Source organism: Rhodnius prolixus, unplaced genomic scaffold (assembly GCF_049639745.1).
Source record: "Rhodnius prolixus isolate KJV_2025 unplaced genomic scaffold, Rpr scaffold_10, whole genome shotgun sequence".
Lineage (NCBI taxonomy): Eukaryota > Metazoa > Arthropoda > Insecta > Hemiptera > Reduviidae > Rhodnius > Rhodnius prolixus.
Genome location: NW_027411615.1, coordinates 17,715,745 through 17,739,000, shown reverse-complemented (window position 1 = coordinate 17,739,000; position 23,256 = coordinate 17,715,745). Strand labels below are relative to the sequence as shown.

The window sequence follows — 23,256 nt, the reverse complement described above, 5'->3', positions numbered from 1 at the left end:
AACCATATTTAGATTTTTCTTCAGATAAAACACACTTTTGTAAAGTTTTGTTCAGTTATGTTTGTAAAAAGAGACTTCCATAGCATTTGTTTCCGTCCCGTTTTACCTGTTAAGCCAACTGAATTTTAAAGATGTTTAGTTTTGAAAATATTCAGTTTAAAATTTTTAAACTTAACTCTTGTGCAAATGGGCATTAGTGACCCAAGAGCTAGTACTTATAAAAATAAAAAAAATGAACAAAATTTGACCCACGTCTCAAAGAGGTTCGCCATCCCTGGTTTTTAGGATAAGAAAAAAGGCTAGCTGAATAAGCTGATACTTTAATGTAAACAGACTGGTTGTATGTTTACACAAGAACTGATTGTTGATAAACATAAAAACCTTTTTTGCTTCCACTCTCAGCGATTCGCTGGCAGCCAGTTCTAATTAAGAATTTGATAAGGCTTAAAAATAACATAATTGCGTGCTCAATGAAAGTTTCAACTTAATTCAGCTTTTATAAAAAAAGGATGTGAAAATAAATTTGAACTGCACTGACACATGTCGCCCAGTTAGTCGCGTGAGTGCCGTTAGCTCCCTAAATGTTATTCCAATTAGATTTTTATCGTATCACGTGATTATTTCTATAAATATATTACCTCCTGTAAAATATAGTAATAAAAAATACAAATGTTATTCTTTTACCCATTCTAAAGGCTACTTATTCACACTATTCCTTGGGGAAAGCTACGCTTCAATGTGCAATAAGACATCAGTGGTCAACAGTGTGGGACAAAATTATTTGAGTGCTGTTTCTCGTTTTGATTTTTTGGTTTTCTTTGTTTTTACCAAAATATGGAGATTGGCATCACAAAAAAGATCCTTGCATGAAGAGTACTATTTTGGTTTACTGCTCGAGGCTATAGAGGGGAAGGTGGTAATTTGGGACGGGGTTGGAATTTGGGACACCCCTGTTTTTGTGAAACCCCTGTAGTGCTATCTGTTAGTTTTTGGTGCCTTACTACTCCTTTTGGGTAGACTTTGTCTGCTGCAGAAGGCAGCGCGTCCAATCGAGTGACAGCTTTGTCCAAGAGAGGACCGTGTTGATTTTGTTAATGATAAAAAGTTTTCTTAAGGTTGATTTTTCTCTGCTTTTGGTTAATACCGAGGAAAGTTAGAATAATTTCTCTTAGACATTAAAAATGTAGTAAGTACAGAGTGTTCATTGCCAGTATTATGGATTTCAAACATGAATGTATATTGGAAAAAAAATGAGGTTATACGAGGTTATATCGTATTGTACGCGGTGTATGGTGGTATTATGGGACAGCGTTGTCCCATATAACAACCTCGTTAATCGTCTGCCGAACAAGTGTGAAAAGTGGCACTGATGCCTAGAACAAAATTAGGACCATCGCCGAAAGGCAAACGGAAAAATTGGACGAAAAGGACATGGTTGATGCTATTAAAACCGGTAAGGGAGAAAAAACTTGATATTCGAGAAGCTGCACTTCACTTCAGGGTCCCAAAGTCAAAATTGCGTCGCCTATTATCAAAACAAACAGATTCTGAAGACGATTCTGATGTTTCAGTTTCATCAGGTGAATCGGATTTGTCCACTCCACCCCCAAAATTCTACACCAGATAATGAAGATGCGGATTGCATTTTTTTGCGGAGAAAAGTTCAAGAACTCAAAGCCTGGAGAAAAGTGAATTGAGTGCATTGTTTGTTGTCGTTAGGCTCATATGGAATGCACTGCGTGTGAAAAGGAGTCATTTGTTTGTGATTTTTGTGTCCAGTCACACCTATCATGTCTTGACATTTCTCTAAGAAAACTGATTACACCCTAATTTTTATCCTTAATGTACGATAATTGTGTAAAATATATAGTTTTATGGCATATTTAAGGCTTATTTTTACAATTCATGGAGAAACGAGAACATTAACTATAACTATTACGTGTGTCCCATATTACGACCTCACTTTCTGAAAACCCAATATGGCACCACGACAGACTTTTTCAGTGTAACTCCAGACTCCTTGCTGTGATCCACTCAGGAATCCAAATTTACAAAGAGAAATAATGTATGTCTATGATTTTACTTCAGAGTAGATTTTAAATTAGTAGTGTTCAAAATATGCAAGGTTAAAAAAGACTGTCCTATATTACCACCTATACGGCATAACAATTGGTGTTCTGAAATAAGGTACCGTAGGATCAGATCATTCTGACTTTACCCAATGTTATATTTACGATTGTTCTTGTATTTATTTACTTAGTAAAAAGTTTATAGTCTGTCCAATTTTCTTAATATAAAATTACAACGAAATAAAATAAATATGTATTTATTTTAAAACTAAATTTTAAAAATTCAATAAAAGTATTAATATTTTCTTTCAAAGAGGGTTTAAAAGTGTTTTTAGAGTGCATAAAAACTACTCTGTTTCTCGAAAATTTCTTAAATGTTTTGCGCGTATTTCCTATCTATCAGCCACCTGTATTCTGTGATTAAACCATGCACTTAAAATAATGAGAAAATTTCGATAACTACGTACATGGAAGAAGAAACGTTGAAAGTTTTCAGAGAACTAAAAGAGATGAAGTTGTGGTAGAGTCCCCAGGAACAACAGATAACGCACGCCACAAGTTACATATCAGCTGGCAAACTCCAATTGTTTGTACAAGACAAAAAGACATCGTCACAAGATATGACACTGATTATCAGCTGTCAGCTCTCTTCAACTATTATAAAGTTGAATCTAACTTGAGAGCTGGGGTTTGAGCTGTAAATGCGTTAATGCATTCATTTTACAAAAATATTCCTTCAACTCACGCTTTTTAATAATGAGTTTTTTTTGTTTTGTTTTCCTAAGAATATGTTAATAAAATAAATTAGACTTGATGTCTATAATACAGCTTATCAAAAGGCAGAATATACGAGGGTCGTTTGAAAAGTACGTGCAAAAATAAAAACTACTTAATTTTTTGGGGTAAACCTTTTTTATTTTTCAACATAGTCTTCTTTTAGGCTTATACACTTCGTCCAACGCTGCTCTAGTTTGTTGATCCCTTCCGAATAATAGGATTTGTCCAAGTCTGAAAAATAGCCATTCGTTTCTGCAATCACCTCCTCGATTGAATAAAATCTTTTTCCCGCCAGCAATTTCTTCATATTGGGGAACAAATAGTAGTCCGAGGGAGCCAAGTCTGGAGAATAGGGGGGATGTGAAACGAGTTGGAACCCTATTTCCATTAATTTTGCAACCACAACTGCTGAGGTGTGAGCTGGTGCGTTGTCGTGATGGAAAAGGACTTTTTTGTGGACCAATCGTGGGCGTTTTTCTTCCAGCTCGGTTTTCAAACGGTCCAATAACGATGAATAATATGCACCTGTAATAGTTTTACCCTTTTCCAGATAGTCGATGAGGATATTCCTTGCGAATCCCAAAAGACAGTCGCCATAATCTTTCCGGCCGAAGGAACGGTCTTCGCCTTTTTTGGCGCAGATTACCCCTTGGTAACCCATTGTTTAGATTGTTCTTTGGTCTCAGGAGTGTAGTGATGTATCCATGTTTCATCCACAGTGACGAAACGACGCTTAAAGTCCTGCGGATTCTTCTGGAACAGCTGCAAACCGTCCTTGCAACACTTCACACGATTTCGTTTTTGGTCAAGCGTGAGCAATCGCGGCACCCATCTTGCGGATAGCTTTGTCATGTCCAAATGTTGATGCAAAATATCATGTACCCGTTCATTCGAGATGCCCACAGCACTAGCAATCTCACGCACCTTCACTCTTCTGTCATCCATCACCGTATCATGGATTTTATCAATGATTTCTGGAGTAGTAACCTCAACAGGGCGTCCAGAACGTTCAGCGTCACATGTGCCCATATGGCCACTCCGAAAATTTTGAAACTACGTATAAACTGTTCTAATCGAAGGTGCAGAGTCACCATAATGTTTATCAAGCTTCTCTTTAGTCTCCTGAGGCGTTTTGCCTTTCATAAAGTAGTGTTTAATCAACACACGAAATTCTTTTTCGTCCATTTTTTGAAAGTCACTCGACTTCCTCGATTCAAACGAATGCCAAACACAAAGAAATAGACCGATCTGGCTGAAACTTGGTGTGTGTTCTTCCAAGAGATGCTACTAACTAAACATAACCTCGATACGCGCCAGTAGTGCTATCTCTCTGACTTTGCACGTACTTTTCAAACGACCCTCGTATAAAGCTCTGATGTGGATAAACTACGAAACCGGTCGAAAATAACGAAGTCATGCGAGCAAAGCGCTGCGGTAGCCTAGCGGATAGAGATGAGGTCTGTAAACCTAAAATGTATTGCGGTTAGTGGGTTTGACTTCCAGTCAAAGCCTTATATTCTATTTATTGGTTAATATGAGAATTCATTTATTTTTTTATATTCAGTAAAAAAAAATGGCTAGTTTGTTCCGTCCACTTCGCTTAATTTAGTAGTGCATTTATTTTATATTACTTTTCACATGCGTGCTAATACGGATAAAATCAAAGTAACTCAGCTTTACATCAGTAATCAAAAATACTTTTATTTCAATACATTTCCATGTACGGATTAATATCGCACTGTTCATATGGCTTCACTACACAGTAAGCCTCACAGAACATTGCAATCTTCTTCCAAATTAATTCCTATATCTAGAGAGTGGTTTCAAGTAATTAATGGTGAGACTAGATTTCATTGTGCATACCAAGAATACGGCTCTAATAATGACAATTGCGCTTCTTGCATGAGTATGTTCGCAAATAAGGGAATGCATAGTATGTAGACAGTCTTAAGTTGCATGTGAATTGTAAAGTAAAGACGTGAGAAGAATTTGGAGATAGTAAATAATATTAGGTACGCAGGTTTGTTCGCCAGATTCTTTAAAATTCATTTATATTTAAATTTGGAAAATACCTTCAATTTATGCATTTCAATTAATTATTTTAAAATCTTGTAATTTATTGAAAGATTTAATTTTGTTTTCAATTTTTTAATATTCATATTTTTAATTGGTTTAATTTCTTTAAAAAAAAAGATTAATTGCGGAAAATCAATATATTTTTATTCATTTAGTTCAAAGCGCATCGATATTTTATGACCAGAACTTGTTGGACTGTTTGGAAGTTCTTTTCATCCTTTCCAATCCTTAGAGTTTACAAAGGAGCGGTCCCTTCCAACCTTATCATTCTCTACAACTGAGGATAGGAACAGTCTAAAGGAGTAAGCCAGTCTAAAAGGGATGCTTTATCAATTAGCTAGATTAGCTCTTCCAAGTCTATTTTTTATTTATTTATTTTTTAACCTTGTATCAGGTAGAGCCAATACAATGAACCAGAACTTACTTAATCAATCAAGATCAATTTTAATAAATCAATAATTTTGATCATTAAAAATCAATAACTTTCTTAATCAATTCCTTAAGAACATCCTACTTAATCAGTTAAGCGTGGAATTTAGTTTTAAAAACCCCCCACATTGTGCGGAATTAAAATCAGACAGTGACTTCTATATACGACGAACGCAGGGCAACACAACCTATTTCCATAGATTATGAAAATCGAAAGCAAGATTCGTTCATGTTTATTCTTTTTTGAGACAAATTTTACAGCGGTATCGTACAAAGGGAAGCTCAATAAACTGGGTTGCTACACTCGTCTACACTCACATTGCCTAAATGCTTATTTAATAAATTTACATAATTTTCATAGAAAGTATCAAGGCACATAAAAAAAAAAGCCTCTTTCTAGAATAGATTTTCTGTCCGAATTGCAGCAAAAACTTGTAGCGAGTTGGGTAATTTCCGATCCGTGTCAACCGCGCACAGTAATTGAAAAAATAGTGAATGTAATTCAAAAAATGAAAAAGTCCCTGATCAGAAGGTAGACAATCAGGATTCTAGAAAATACTGAAATTACTGCGAACCTAAGTTGAAGTTAATTCCTTCTGCGTGAAATGTTTAAGCCGATTTGTGAACAAAATTTGTTTTTTCGTTCTTAATTCCTATTCTTTCTCATCCTTTAATGCAAATTTTATTAAATTATGGAGTCAATATGTCTCTACATTGGCAATAACTGACTAAGTTCGAGCATTGGCAATGCAGTGTTAAATTTATGTCATATTGTCCTAGTATCACATTTGTTTGTAAATTGTTCAGTTTCAATTGAATAGATATTAAAAAAATTAGCTTAAAATTGATTTTGAGACATCGTTTTTTATCCTACTCAAATTTTTGGATCACATTATTTCAACGCGCAGACCTTGCTCTAAAATTATTTGCTGTGAAAACGAGTCTAGAAATTTTAAGCAATATTGTCTCTCACGAATAATAAGGAACAAGTAAAAATCTGAATACGTACATAGCTGATTTCTCAATTTTTTGTTTTCACTTTTAAAACAACTGTACAAGCATCTACAACCATGTTTATTTTCTAATACACCATAACCCTAATATTGATTATTTAGTTGTTTTAGATAGCAATTAGTTTAACCTTAGATAATTGTTATTTATAATTGTAAATTTGGCCGGATGGCAGCCGGTCTAAATGGAACTAATTGTCAGTTAGAGCTTTGCCCCAAACAGTTATTACAATTTCATCCCATTCCGTTGTAACATCTGGTATTAACTGCTATATGTTGTTAGTGCCTTTCGTAGTATCCCATTTTGAATTATATTATATTGTAATTATTGTATATTTATTTATTAGTCATGCTCATTGCCCAATACAAACCATTTACAGTTACGCTTAGTTACGTCGTATAGATTTGTAACCCCTAATATTATATTGTAACAATCAGACAAATATTATTATATTGAGTACTTTATCAAGACATAATGAAATATAATGTTAGCAAACGTTTGGTCAGAAAAAAGTAAAGATAAGGAAAGATAAACAAACTAAACTTTAATGACATAAAACATAAAATTCTGTAATAAGGCTCGTAGCCAGAGAAAAAGCAGTAAACAGTGTATCGCTAAAAGAGATGTAAATTCGTTTAAAAGCAATGAAATTTTTTTAACGTTTATTATTGGATAATAATTTTTTATGAAACGGCAAATTATTCATTGTTTTACTTTCGGCGCTAACTACAACATGGACACCAAACTTTGTTTTCCCAAATTGGGACAATTTCAAAAGTTTTTCGAAACTCATAGGAATATTTCTACTTTCCTGCAATTGAAAATGCCAAAAAGAATCTTTTTTTTATATTTACTTTTGAAGACGTTGCATTACCGACGGATATCTCTGGAACCTCATCGCTCTAGACTTGAATAAAATGAAAAAGTATGAATGAGTGCCAGTAAGAATGCGTCGAATAAACTGCAAGTTTTTCAAAATAATATGCTCCGTATCTATCGCCTTGTAGGAACACCGTGTTTCATACTGAATAATCAATAATTCACAGAGAGCTGGAAGTATCCATAAATATTTGACTTCTAGGGGCAGCAATACACTCATATTTCTTGAGAACTTACTTAATACAGAGGCTGGACAATGCCATCGTCTCGGAAGTAAAACACACAGACGACTACTTCTAAACATTACAACTGTAGGCGCGCGATGGTGCCCACACCCAGAAGCGGAAAACGCGAGAGTTTTAGAGAGAGTTAGTCTCTAGTGCCCCACCACCTCGACAAGGTTGGACACCAAGTGGGGTCAAGGCCGGGAAGGGCCAGGGCCATAAAGAGGGCAAACTAAAGACACTGGAGACAACCCTACAAAGGAAGATGGAGAAAAACTGATGCTGAAGACAAGGGTAATGTAAAAGGATACAGGAAGGCGGTTGTTTCACCTTTTTCTTGCCGATGAACGAAGTGCACTGTAGCCTGGAAAGAACAGAAATGGAAACACAGCGAATGTTATAGAATAGGGGGGCTACAGAAGTTTGGCGGGAACCAGAAGCGCGGGGAAAAGCATGGCGGGAAAGTTAAAACGGCCGCCAAGAAAAGCTGAATACGACTGTACAAAAACAGTGAACACTTGTTTGCATTTAATTTCATTTTTAAGGATAGAAACTGTCTGTAACATTAAATATATTTTTCTTCTTAAAAAAAAGTTATTCTTAACTAGACATTGACATGTTATTTAAAAGTTGTTTAGGTTTAATACCAGCTTGACTTTTTTTTTGAATCTCCATTCTTTATTGCGTCAATATTCTTAAGCAAACGCTCCATTCTTGCTGAAGAAGGTGCTATTCGTAGGTGCCACATATCATCCTAGTTCAACCAGTAATGGAATTAAAAATTAAACAAGATTAGGGATGATAAGACCTCAACATTCAATAAGCCAAAAAAATCAGGCGCTTTGGCTTCGCGACAGATGTTGATCATTTTTTCTATACACGAATCTCACGTCATTGACATTCACTTTGCATATTTATTTTCTGACAATTTTTGCTTAGTTATAATAGTTACTTAAAGAAAAAAGTCCAAAATGTTCTCATACAATTTAATAATATAACTGTTTTGCCCAAAAGGTACCATGGGGTTGGTGAGAAGATGAATTTTACGATGACTCATCCAATCTCCATGGGTCTAAGTACTGCTCTGTTGGCCACACTTCTCTCCGCATTGACGCTCTTCTGTCAGGCGTCTTCTGCTCCTCCGCCTACAGGTAAGGCTTGCCAATAATTATATTTTAATTTTCTTTTTTTCAAAGAAAATATAGTAAAACTTAAAAGCATTACTAATTCTTCGATTTTTTAATATGATCTTATTTCGGGCAGCTCAGCTCACTTTACTGTGTTCAACAAAATCTTCGTCTTTTAGATCTTTTCGAACAATGAAGCTTTTGTGTTTCTATGTAGTGGGGTGGCCCTGGTCTTGAATTTGACTACCAGTTACTGGTTCAGTTATTTTGTCCCAACCTTCAGAACTACGTTTTTATTTACTAACTTATACAATACAGTGGAACCTCGGTTTTCGTACGACTTGACTTTCGAACAAATCGGTATTCGACCAAGAAATTCGAGAAAATATTGTCCTGAAATCCGAACAAACATTTGGAACTCGAACACCCGAGATGAGCCGAGTTGTTTTTATATTTACACTTTTAGATCTTATTTCTTGTTTAGATATATGTTTTTACATAAAATATATAAATTAGGCCAGTAAAACGGCGTATTTCTGGGGCTTAGAGACGAAATAAACTACATAGTTTACATTTTTTCTTATGGGATAAATTCGTTCCGGAAGTGTGGTCGAGAACCGAGATACCACTGTATTTAAAAAGCAATTCTTACAAAATTAACATGTTATAATTTATAAAACGAAAATATTAATTTAGATAAGTTCAGTAAGAAAAAGAAATTATGTTCAAATAGTCTACGCCAGGGGATCTTTAACCTGGATTCCGCGGAACCAATGGTTCCCTGGAACGTTCACAGGGGTTCCGCAATTGATTTGCTCATCCACAACGCAAGTAAAATGAAAATCATCTCTTTATTTTTATCTTTTTTAAAGACGTTCGTATTAATTATTAAATAAAAGACACAAGAATAATTTAGCCAATTTGAATAGAAAAAAAGCTTTAATAAACTATTTTATCTGCTGCTGAAACATGAGGTTCCTTCAAGTAAACCATGAGCTCGAAGGGTTCCTAAAAGTGTAAAATATTGAAGACCCTTTGGTCTACGAGATACACGTAACATTATATCTAAATAATTTGATATTTTGTTTTCACGTCGACCTCCAGCAGACGTGAATACAAAGGACTTGTTCCCTGCTGTTCATTACTTTTCTTTGATATACTTTTTCTGTTTATTAAATAAAGTATTATTATTATTATTATTATTATCATCTTAATAATTGTTTAATGCAAACTGAAATCAAATTCTTCAATGTTAAAAGCACTTTGCTCTGTAAGTTTGTTTTTAGGACTTTTTTTCTCAATTAAAAGGCGGTACTCACTTTGAAGTTTAATATAATTATTTATTCTTTGTGTTAAAATGGAAAACAAAATTGACCTCAATCTTTTTTAGTGCACAAAACTGTTGCTTTTTTACTTACCAGCTTGGAAAATGCTTTTTTAAGAGGGAAACTCTTAACAAGTAAATAAAAAATTCTTATACGTTCATTTTAGTTTTAATTTAATTATTTGTGAAAAAGTATATACATCTATAAGAAATATGTAGTCAGAAAAAAGAATGAGCTGAGAGAAAAATTAATTTTTATGCGACGTGGCATTTCCATTTTTATAATTTTACCTTACTTCAATTTTTTGCTTTTAAAATTACTCTTATATTCGTTTCATTTTTAATTGCCAAGCAAATGGATAATGTAGGTAGTTGAAGATCAAAGAGGATGACTTTTTCTTTTTGACTTAATAATTGAAGATCGAATTTTATGTTTTTAACTCACTGATAATATTCTCTTTTTCTTCATTTTTTTTTTTTTCTGTGCAAAAATAACGAGCACCTTGTGATGTGATTATTAATATTTTGAACAAAAAAATTGCTTTTTAAATTCAACGGAGTCCATTGGAAAAACACTTTTTTTTTTTTAAATAATATCAACTGTAAGTTTTTTAGTCAGATATCTTTCAAATATGGAGGCGAAGCTTTAGCTTATTTAAGTGATATTGGCTTCTTCACAGCGTATATCTCTACTTTAAATGGTTGTTTTTAACTCTGAAACCTTTATCCTTAGACGCTTCTATTAGCTATTCAACTTAGATGGAAAGGGCTTTGATGAAAGGACCTTTGTTAGTTCTTAAAACGAACCCAGGGGATTGTACATGTTCTAGATAAAATAATGTTGCGCTTGAAATAAGCTATATAGTCTTGGAGATATCTGGATCAATGAGATTTGATTATTTCTGAAAATAATTACTAAAAGTGGTTTTTCACATTTTTTTTACGTAAATAACTCAAGTAAAGTTGGGGTTATTTATTTTTTTATTATTTTCAGCGAATCGAAAACTTAGCCAGGTTGTTTCTTGAGTAGAACTGGATGGTGCTTTCTTTTCTTCCGACGATATCCATTACGTCTTCCATCAGGAAGTAAGAAGTTGCAAAGGATACTGGCGCAAACCTAGCACCTTCTTTCTTACCTACAGTTTTCGAATCTCATCGTCTTCAGAAATAGATCTGATAGTGACGTGGTGGTAATAATATCCTTTTGTTTCTCCTCTGCTTTGTGTGTTCTCCCAGGAAATATCGTCAATTGACTTGGATCTATTCCCCTCATCAGAGTCTTCCAAGTCAGTATTTAGAGCACTGCGTGAACTTAATCTATTTAATGTACCAGAAGTACTTTGGCAAATGATTCCTTGCACCTCCTGATAAAATCAGCTCTGAGTGGGGTGCATACAGGGTGACCAGAGTTATATGCTCCACCCACTTTTTTTTTTTAAATGGCGGGAAATTTCGGAAAAATAGAAAACACGTATTTAATCTCTTTTAGTCGTAGTTTATTTTCAGTGATTGACCCATTTTTTTTAAACCCGAATTTCCCGAGATACAGCGTCCAACTTTTTTTTCAAATGGAACGTTGGATTTTTCCATATTTTTATAGCAATTGAGCTCCTAAAAAAAAATAAAAAAAAAATTTAAATCGGTTTGGTTTTTCAAAAGTTATGGTAATTTAAAATATGGAGAACAAATTTCAGTTTAATGTCAAAATTACCTTATTATTTTTTTAAAGAAGCTGTTCATATACTGGGCACCATCAACGGCTAGGCAAGCCAAAACTCTGGACTCCCACGCTCTGTTTGTAGCAGCACTTATGGTGGCAAAGTCAAGATTTAGGCAGGCTAGAGTTAAGGCTTCAATTTCTCCAAATGTTTTAGTTCAGAACTTTGAAAATTGTATTTACAGAAATTTGTTTGAGTGATTTCACGGGATGTTCTGTAGTATTATAAACTCGGGCTTCAGTTTAGCACCAATTCCGTTGATAGAAAATGCCTTTTTATTTCTTAATAAATTTTTTAAAAAAAAAGCCATAACTTTGTCTCGAATATCGTCTATTTGAAAAAGTTCAGCTGTGAATCCAGAATTCTTTTATTACACAAATTATCTGTGACTGCTTTTTAAAGAAGCTTGCATTAAAGATGTTAAAAATGGTCAACAGTTGGGTGAAATAAATGTATGGTCATTACAGAAATTGCAGTTACTGCAGTAGAAACTGCGACAGTACCACAAATAGGGCAACAACTATCAAATATAAATACACTAAAAAGGCATTAGTATGTGTAGGAACAACTTTAGGCTGGGGTTCTATTTAAATCGTGTTCTAACTGCGCTTTAATAAACTGCCATTGAACATTGGATTAATAGTGCAAGATAAGCAGGGGATTATTATATTAAAACCGATTGGTTGATTATTCTCATGTTGTTCGAGTAGTTCGGGATATTTACCCACCATCAGTTAAGCAGAGTTGTTATATAATGCAGAAAACAATTCTTTAAATTTTGCTTCGGCTGATGCGGCATAAATAATTAGTACAACAAATTTTATAACTCGAAGTACAATAATCTAATAAATGTAATTTATTTTAACAAATGATATTTTGATGCAAATTAGTATCTTATATCCTTGACAAACCAGAACCTAGAATTCTTGGGACAGGAATGTCACATAAAAAGAAGAAAACAAATTAAACAAAACAGAAAATTTAGAGCTAAACCAAAGTAAGTACAAAAATCCATTTCTTCCGATCAAAAACACTTCGCCGACGAAGCACTGTTGCTTCTTACTTCGATGTACTGCTTCTTTGGACAGAAATCTTCTTCTTCCCTTTGCATGGCCTTCATGTGGCCACGTAGTTTTCATAATGAAGTAAGTGCGAGTGCACAGTGTATGCAGTAAAGTGCACTTTGTTAGGAATTCCATTATTGGGCGTACTCTTCCCTCACACAACTTTTAGTGTATGAATTTGCTTCATGTATCGCTTCACTCATTGTAGAAATATTAGCAGGTGTAAAAACAAAGAAATATAAAACTAGAAAATTAATAAAGAAGGTACAATAGATGTTTAAGGAACAATAGATCTATCGGTGAAGATCGTAACATGAAAATATTATTGTTTCTTTTGTTACACAGTAGCTCTAACCTGTTACAGAAAATTCCATCTAAACTTACATTCTCAACCAATCATCTACTTGTACAATACTTAACCGATATCCAATTTTTTTTTTTTTTTCTCGGCTGTGCCATGAGGTCTGAAACCAATTTAAGACCAATTTGTGATCGATAAGAGCAGTTGAAGAATGAGTCCATGTATTAACAGTCCGGAACATGCGCAGTAAGCCACTTTATTCGCTTTTTTAAAAAGGGTGAATTTCATTGGAAGCAAGTGGAAAGTAATTTAAAGTGTTCCATCAGAACACAAATTCAGATCGAATAATCAATCCACAATACATGCCAAATTATCTGATCTAAAAACTTATTAATTGTAACGAAATCCATTTAACATTTAAGTCAGTACACATTTTGAATATTACTTACCTAGAAGTATTTAAATAATATATTTCACATAACCAAAGATAAATTGTGCGAAGGTTGATCGAAATGTTTTATTTAAATATTTAAGAAGGACGAAGATTGATGGTGACGTGACCGTCACTAATGGCACTGGGATATCTGGGATAACTGCTTTTTTTGGGTCAACTACTCCCAACCATACACTTTTCAACTGATGTTTTAAGTTTTTTATTTCATTAAGTTTGTTTTATTAAATTATAAGATATGTATTTTAGCATGTTTAGTTTTAAAATACTCGTACATGATTAAAATTACGTACATAATATAAAGGACGAGCACCAATGCCTTTTATCACTTTTTCCTATCTTTGCTTTATTTCTTATTTTTAATATTATTTTGTTAATTTGAGTTCTTGTACATTAAAAAGATTGCCTAATTGATTCAGTATTCAAGATATCCTAATATTTGTTTATCACTAGATACGAGTTGTGACCATTGCTGTAAAACATTTTATTTTGAATTTATACATATTTAGTTATTATCACCTTCAATACACACCCCTCCCCTATCCCTACAACGCTCCATGCGAATTTACAATTGTTCGAAACAGTGCTGGAAGTCTTTTTCTGTGAGCTCCTGCATGACGCGTGCCGCTTTTTCTTTCACAGCTTCAACGGACTGAAATCGTGTTCCTTTTTATGACTTTTGGGGAACAGATAAAAGTCACATGGGGCCAGGTCAGGCGAATAAAGGCGGATGGCCTAAAACTGGAATGTTGTACTTGGCCAGAAACGTCTTGACAGACAATGTAGTGTGAGCTGGCGCGCTGCCTTGATGGAGAAACCATGACTTGTTCTTCCACCAATCGGGTCGTTTTTTCCTTACTCTTTCACGGAGTTGAGCAAGTACCTCACGGTAGTAATGTTGATTAATTATAATCGATATTTTCATCCGTTTCGGACGTGGAAGGGCGATCTGGGCGGTCATCATCTCCAACGTCTTCTCGGTCATCTTGGAAACGTTTGAACCACTCAAAAACTTACGCATGTGATAAACATTCAACTCCATAAACTTCTTTTAATAAAAGATAAGTTTCAGTAACGGTTTTACCCAGGTTCATGTGAAATTTCACGACAATTCGTTGCTCTACTACATGTGTAGTATCATGTTTTCGGCAAAACGAAACTAACACCTCTTTCCCAAACGACGGTTCCGGTCAGACAGATTTCTCTACAAACACGTGAGACGCTACAATCGAAAGAGAAGGCTTTACGCTGCACAGCTGTCGGTAGTTAGGATTTGGCGCATGCATAGTTCTTCTGTAGCAGCATCAGTCTCGTTATTTAATAGCCACACCTCGTATATTTAAAGTTGTTCAAATCATGGGTCAAAAAGAAAAATTTATCTAAAAGGTACAAAAATTTCATCAACAAAAAACTTTCAGTTAAATAAGTTGAGAGTTGGGGTTGATTAAACTACAAAAGGTACACAAATCAGCCAAAGTACCCAGTTAATTTTCATTAATATGCTGGCCATTTTCAAAGACGAAATATTTGTACAGTAAAGTGTGCCACCTATTTAACGTAGATTGTTTGTATGCAATAGTAGGTGTAAATCTATTAATCACTAAATCTTAAAAAATCCTCCTAATAAATTAATATTCAATAAGGCATCTAATAAATTATATAAACAATACTAATGAAAATTTAATGCAGTAAAATTACTTAACTGATACTATAGTTTTAAAATTTGAGTAAAACTAGATTCGAGCGAAAAGAAATGGTTGCATTTTGTAGTAAACAGTTTTTAACCCCATCTTTAAAGAGGACGGCTTGCTACATCCAACCAACCCTAAATCTCAATAACCCTAAACTTAACCTACTCAATGATCTTCCTCGACTGTGTATTTGGTAAGTTTCAGTTTCATTTACTACTCGGCTGAACTGTAATTAATCCTTTTTAGGTAATGAGCCTTTCGTACCATTAGTAATACTAGTGAGCAAATCCATTTATTTTCCTTATGGCTATATACATTGTGCAAGCGTAGCTCACTTTTACTTCTGTACACAGTTCATAGATTTCCAATTGGTTTTTAGTTAAGACCCTACCCTAATTGCTAACCACCCTTCTCACTTAGATGTTTATTTCTGACTTTTCTAGAAATAGGATTTAATATATCGTTGCAAAAGTTTGTATATTTGAATAAGCGTAGAACTGTTTATTTCAATTAATGGTAACCTTTCTTTGAAGGTGGCCATATTGATTATTGTTTTCACTAATAAACCAGTGGAGAACTATTCATAAGCTTTAGATTAGATTTAGATTTTGAAAGGGCGGGACGGGCCCCATGCCCCACGGCACCGCAGCCACTAGAGGCTTTAAGTCTAGTAGATGAAACTTCCCCTTCTAAAAAACTTTCCCTACCAGTTCCTTCTGCGCTACAATCTCCTTTGGCCTCAAAGTTCCAAAGATATCGTAGCGCAGTCTCTCGATTGCAACGCAATCGAATAGCAGGTGAGAGGCCGTTTCCTCCACTTCCTGGCACAGTCTGCACAACGGTTCCGAGCTAATAAGGCCTTATCTTGTGCAGGTGCTTCCTGAACCTGCCATGCCCTGTGTATAGGCCTGTAACCAGGGTAATCTGATTCCTGCTCAAGCCCAGAGTCTCTTTGGTTCTTTGTTTACACAGCAAGGGCACATGACACTCTTGCCGTGTTTGATCCCAGGAAGTATCACCCAGTTCTTTTCATGCACTCTCCAGAACCAGCCTTTGAGAGCCTCACGAACTGCACCCTTGGTGTTCCCCAGGTCTGGTTCCGGGCCAATGAAAGGAGTACTAGCTCCATTCCAGTATTCTATTCATAGGTTCATAGGCTTTAGTAATAGTCTTAAATTCCGAATCGATGGAGGAGTGACAATTAGATAAAATCCAAGGCTACAGGACTGGGAATCGAACGCACTTTCAGAATACATTTCAGCTTTGTGGTTCTCTCCTTTAACCGGTTGACGATCGAGGTACCTAGTTTGTTGTATAATAAAAGAGTTTTTCTTCTTAAAAGAGAGAAATTAAATATAATTGAACAATTACGAATTGTTTACAGAACTTTAATAAGCCGAACGATGTTTTATTAAAAACTTCTAACAGTTGAAAAAAAAAATTAATTAATTTTGTTTAATTCACTTTCCTGAGTATTCGTAATAACAATTTTAACTAGTGGTCCAAATAAAGAGATCAGAACTCCAGATTCTAATTGATGTGGTACAACGAGTTGTCCAAATTCTAGAATGTGCGAAGTGGTAGAGATACCACTTATCCGCCGTCCGCTACCTTTAAGGTTTGAAAGGCACGGTAAGCAGAACAGAGAGACCCTTACGATTAGACGACTTCAGTAAGCGTTTACCATACAAACACATTGCGAATAACCACCCACTAGACTCCACACTGCTATTTCCTTATCCATTATTCATATTTAACTTATCTTTGTTATCAGTTGTAATTTAGTTATCTCGGTTTGTGTAATTGTACATTAGAATACAGTCTAGCCTCGATACCTTTATAATTTTGTTAGTCCTTTCCATATTTATCAGCTAATCTCCTTTAATCCATTCATTACACAATCTCCAATCATCAATTGTCGGAATTAGTCCCCCTCTTAGTGACCAATAACTCCCTTACGTCTTGGATGGCAAAAGCTTTCTTATGTCCACTTTTTTTCTGATTTTCTCGAATGAATTACAATACAATCATAAAATTCATAAGAAATCGACGAATACAGTTTATTTCTAACCTTGAATGGTAGGAATAGGCGGTTTGTCTCAGAATTCCTTAAGGAAATCCCGGATCCATTTTTTTTGGATTACCATCTTCAGAAGTAATTCTTGGATGTAAAATAAACCTTCATCCAGGATTTTTGGTACCATTCGATCCATCTTTGGTTACTCCTTAATCCTCTAAAATCATTGTAATACGTACTGTATTCTCCTGCAGAAATAAAGTTTACTGTATTCTATTACAGAAACTCCTGTTGAAAAGCGCCATATTGTATTTAATCCAGCTTAATGTTTTTCATATTTTCTCTCTCTTGGGGTAGTTCTTGTTCTAGTTAGTTTATTTGTAAGGGTAGTTGAAAATCCGAAACCGATCAGGGACGGTGGATAAAATCGAAAGATATTATCTAATTAGTGCTGCACGAGACCGAGACGAGGCGAGACTTTATGCAGTCTCGATCTCGGTCTCGGTCTCGGTCGCTCAAGTCTCGGTCTCGGTCTCGGTCTCGTCGAGTTATCTCGGTCTCGGTTTTTTGAATTTTTGTTTAAGTATTAAAAGCGGTTTGCTATTAATAATCTTTTCAAAAAATGTAATTATTTTCTAATAATTATTTTAATTTATATATTGGTAATGAAAATGTGTGTAAAAGAAGACAACTACTTACACTTTAATGCATCATATATTATTATTAATGTTATATATCTTTATATAATTTCAAAAAGATGTTAAAAACGCGCCAAATGAAAGACCCAAATAACATATCTGCCTGCCATAACAAGTCGATTCGTGAAATAAAAAATACACCTCCCAAGAAACTTCCCGCTCCATTAGTTATGGCTGTTGGAGAAGATAAAGAATCTGATGAGTCACCTTTTGACGATGACGACGACAGCATCAATATTTTTGCACCATTTGCTCAAAAATCAGCAAATATCACCGAAGCATGGAAGACAGAAATAATTAATTACACCAAATTAGACCAAGCACCAGTAGACGTTGACATTTTAGAATGGTGGAAAACACTTGAGAATTCCTTCAAAAATTTGTCTAGAATGGCGAAAGATATTTTTAGTATCTGTGCAACTTCAGTGCCATCTGAAAGATTATTTTCGCAAGCTGCGATGATAATGACCAATAGAAGATCTTCTCTAACTTCTGACTCAGTAAAAGCTCTTTTATGTATCAATGCTTGGGCAATACTTTGCTTACTTTACTTATGTAATTCGAAGTCAAATAGATGTAGTAATATTGAACATATATAATAAAATCGTATCTTTTAATAATTAATTCAATACCCGTAATGATTATTTATTAATAAAGAACACAATTTTATATTTTTGTAGCTAAAAATTAATATTTGAAAAACCGAGACGAGACCGAGATTTCTCGACGAGATATATATCATGTCTCGATCTCGGTCTCGGTCTCGGTACCGAGATTTGTCTCGTTTCTCGTGCAGCACTATATCTAATACTGTGGACCTTACATCTCAAAGATCATTGGCTGACTTGAGTGCCATTTCTGATGAAAAGATTTCAGTTTTTTTTTAGTGATTTCTCTTTCGGAAAATAGTACCTCTAAAATGTATATTTATAATATTGATTAGCACTTATTATTAGTACTAATTGTAAGTTCAAGAGAACTTAAGTTCGTAAAGTGCGATACGAAATAGTCATATGAGTGTTCCCACGATTTTGGTTAGTTGTTATTGTCTTCCAGCTGTTGTGGTCGTACTGATGGCGTTCTGAACGTCACCAATATAACTACGTCACTAAACATTTATTTTATGTGCCAGTTTTTGCTTATTATTTTAATTATTTTTTTTTATTGTGACCTGATACACTATCTTAAGTCCAAAGCTGAATTTTTTGTAAATATCTGAATGAATTTTTTTAATTTGTTTTTAATCTTTAAAATTTCTAAACAGGTTACTTTCTTACAACTTGAACTTTTTAAACTAAACTACTGCCATTTCTCGTTAAAATAATATTTCACTAAAGATCTCTGGAATTTATTGATCCCCTTACATTTTACACATTCCCCGTACTGCACACCATTTCATTTGCTGGTTGTTGTTCTACAATCCTGTACTAGACCCTGTCTGGTAACTATAAATCTGCCTTTAACAATAATGTCATCTACAGGTACTCCTAGGGTAAGAGAATATTGAACGTGAATTTGAAGGTCAGACTGTACTTATTCCGCCAGTAATTAATAATAATAATAAAAAAAATAAATCAATCGGAACACCCAGAAGTCTTTATATTTTTGTAACAATAACTGAGGTGAGAACTTATACTTTTTTTTCGAAACGCTGACTTTAGTAATTACTAATATTTTCTTGAAAAATTTTGCTGAAGGGCATGAGTACGTAAGAATCGCTAGCTGATTTAAGTTTTAGATTTGTGATTTGCATACAATGATATTTGAATTATATTCACAGGTTTTAGGAATAACTTGGCAAAGCTCCTTATTTAAAGCAATTAACTAGGTATCCTAGCACAGAAATCCTTCCCTACACAATAAGCATTTTGTGTTTTATCAAGAATTTGGTTAGCATAGGCTATTGAAGTTACAATTTGGTACATGTTTGTTAAGTCCAAGAGAATAGAGAAGACCTTTTCATAGAAGCATATTGTACAGGTACTGTTTAATGTGGTACATTGGTGTACAGCCCATTATGCGTATGGTTACTTCTTTGTTCTTTGTTCAGCTACCGTTGTTCTCCTCTTGCACAGCCTTAGGCTTTTGTGACATTTAGAACAGCTTCGTCATACGTCAGAATAGATAGACAAATTGCAAATAAACTATCACAAATTTTACAACTTGCGTGAGTAATTGATAATAATTTATGACATATGTATATTATATTTTAATTACAAAGAAAATTTAAAGTAAGTAATTTAAAGGTCCTTAAACATTTATGAAAATCTCCAGTGTTATTTATTACTGCTGATCATGGAGAATATTCTTCGTTTAGGCGGCTCCACTTAGGCCTCATCTTCATATTCCAACCGCCGCCTCACTTTCAGGTAAGCGTTCTTGTTATTAATTTACAGTTATATGTTGAATTGCTGCTGGTCCATGAATCTTCCTGGATTGCGCCAAGCGTTTTTCCGGCCGGAATTACCCCTTATTCTTGTAATGGTTTTCAACTAGTGCAACAAAACTTATTTTGAAATTTATTCGCAAAACTAATGTATCTATGTATATTATTTGTGCTAAAATCAGCGCTTTGGCGCTATAAGTAACAGTGGTAGAAGTGAATGTGTAGGTAACAAATGTTACAAACGAGTTACCGAGTGGTAACAATTCAAAACATTAAACTGTTAGTCACTCTCTTGAGAGGAGATCACGAGGCCACTGTCTTTTAAGACCTCTTGTCGGGTTATCACGAAGAGTTCTTTCAGAAAGATTTAGAGCTAGAGGATTTGCATGTGATTGCAGGCTAAAGTGGAGTTTTCTGTATCTTGTTTTAGCAACTTGTGTGACAAAAGGAATGTTAAGGTCAGTGTGTATAGTCCGGGTTGGAGATATAAAATGGAGCGTGGTACAATAGTTCGAAGTATTTTAGATTGAATCCTTTGGAGATTTCTGTGCGTTTGGTTGAATCCCACAGCTTTGTTCCATACGCCCAGAAGGGTTTTAAAATAGTAATATAAATCAGTCTTCTGCTGTCTAGTTTTGATCTGTCGTCTAAGAGTCTTTTAAGTAATCGACAGCATCTGTTTAGTTCTGTTCTTTTAAGTCTAGTGTTTGGGGGTTCCAAAAAAGTCATCAGTCTAATTAAAGCCCAAGGTAGCGGGCAACGTTCACCTACTGCTAGAGGTATTAGTTATAATACATTAAATATAAAAAAAATTAGAATCTTCTTCCTTTCGGATTGCCAACTTCACTCGTAATTCTTAAGGGATGTAAACCTTCATCAAGGATTTTGTGACATGTTTGATCCATTTTTGGTATACACTAAAGTCATTTAATACTTCACATTTTCATGAACTCCTGTTTAAAAGCACCACATTGTACCCTAAACGTAGAGAAATATAGAATTCTGTGGCCATTGCCGTTAAAAAATATAGATTCATTATTTTGTGTAATATTTATATTTTTGTCCCAACAGTTACTTAAAGCTGTAAGGGATTCTGCAGTCATTACAAGTTCCATGTAGTTAAGAAAAGAAAAATAATGTTAATAATAGAAAAAGACCATTTGTTAAAGTAGTTTTTCCCCTTATCCTATTTGCAAAATACAAAAAATTAAAGCAATAATTTTGTAAATGAATGATAACATTTATTTTTCTTTAAAACAAAAAACAAATCTTTGAATAAAGCGTCATTGACTCCCGCTAAAACTTAGATACGTGTGCTTATTTATTCTTATAAAACATAATATACAGGATCTATACAGGGCATATTATGTATATTTGCTTGGAAGAATGTATGAATAAATTTTATGCAAATATAGAACAGAATTATGTTATATATGCTAATATATTCATGTTTACTTTTGTGCATAATATACATTACATATGTATAAAATACATTCGCTCAAAATAGTATAAACAAAAAGATATAATGTGGACTTATGATATATTTGGTAGTACTAGCCACCTGCGTGACTGGAATCGCAACGAAATATCAACTTGTGTAACAAAAAGATCCGCTGTGAACCACTTACTTCTACAGCAGTTTAACGAATAATAAATTTTCTTGAGATACAGTACTTAAAAGTATTGTATTTCAATAATATAAATTTCGCTTTAAATGTAACTTTTTATTAACAGACGCTAAAAAATACTGAAAATTTTGTGTAGGGGAGATGAGGGCACATTTGAAGAGAATTTCCATTTTCTGTTACAGAGTGCACTGAATCGTATTATTGAACCTTTTTATTTTGTTTTCTACAACTTTCAAGTCTTCTTAACAGATTTGTATTACTTTACATACATATCTATATTTTTTAATCCAAACATTTTGTGTCAAGTGTTAATATCTGCCCCACTGGTGAGGTAGCTTTGAACACAATATAAAATAGAAAGAAATGATATTACTTTACTCTGAATCTACCTTCTATCAGTTATTTCTCTCACTACTACATTACTTTCTCTTTTAAACCACTGAAATCTAGTTCAAAAATAAAGAATGACTCAGTTCAAGATGTTTGTACCCGAAGTGATGGGTTTAGGAAGTTTGAACAAAATATTCGGTTTGTTGCGCTTCTTAATGTAGGTTCGGACCACTTTCCCCTTCTCTGCGATTAAACAAAAAAAAAAAGTCACAAACTTGCAGGTCGGTAGGGCACATTTTAACTGTGATGTTGACATGTGCTCCCTCTCCTTCCATAAGAGAAAATATAATATCCAACACTTTTTGCAAGCAAATATACTTTTGTAAATACTAGGTTAAAATTCCAAATGTTAACAATACTTACACCTTGTCCACTACAATCTTCACAATACACTTCCAAAGCTGCAACAAAAATTTTACTTCCACCTTACAAAATATAACATTCCTCAATTCTGACTTTACAAACAATGAAAACGAAGGGAAACTCTGTCAATTATTCAACAGGTCTACCACAAAATATGGAGAAAATTGCTAATCATAAATGTTTTAAATATTTGGCGAGAAATTAAAACTGTTCAAAGGTGCCCCCTCTCCATTACTTATTTAAATTTTTTTTATTTCTTTACGTTAAAGCTCAGGGTTACCAAACTTGCGACCCGCATGCGGCCCCCGAGATGATTTCTTGTGGCCCACGATGTACTGAAGTAAAATGAAAATAATGAAGAACGTTTTTATGAATGAAATAGCGCCTACGGGAGATCGAGGCAATATCGTACACACAATTCCAAGTTTTCGTTAACTTCTGAAGACGAGTATACACGTGGGCCAGGGGTCCTTTCCTGGGGTGCCAATGGGCATGTATAAAAAAAGCGCCGACTACTTCCTACAACGTTTGGAAGCCATATGTCTGCCATTAACAGTGGAGATCTAGAATGATCTGGTTTTAAAAAGACGAAGTAGGAATTCCCAAAATATATTTTTATTTAGGTTGACAAAA

At 34.3% G+C, this 23,256-nt stretch overlaps 1 protein-coding gene across 2 annotated transcripts in view; it reads left to right on the top strand.

Annotated features, from left to right (window-relative positions):
* LOC141457322 (zwei Ig domain protein zig-8-like) overlaps positions 1-23,256 on the top strand; it is a 721,433-nt gene that overhangs the window by 33,588 nt on the left and 664,589 nt on the right. For both annotated transcript variants that reach the window (XM_074134153.1, XM_074134156.1), the window contains one exon: positions 8,480-8,616. In XM_074134153.1, coding sequence (XP_073990254.1) covers positions 8,502-8,616 — 115 coding nt within the window. In that variant the 5' untranslated portion in view covers positions 8,480-8,501. The remainder of the gene's footprint in view (positions 1-8,479; positions 8,617-23,256) is intronic.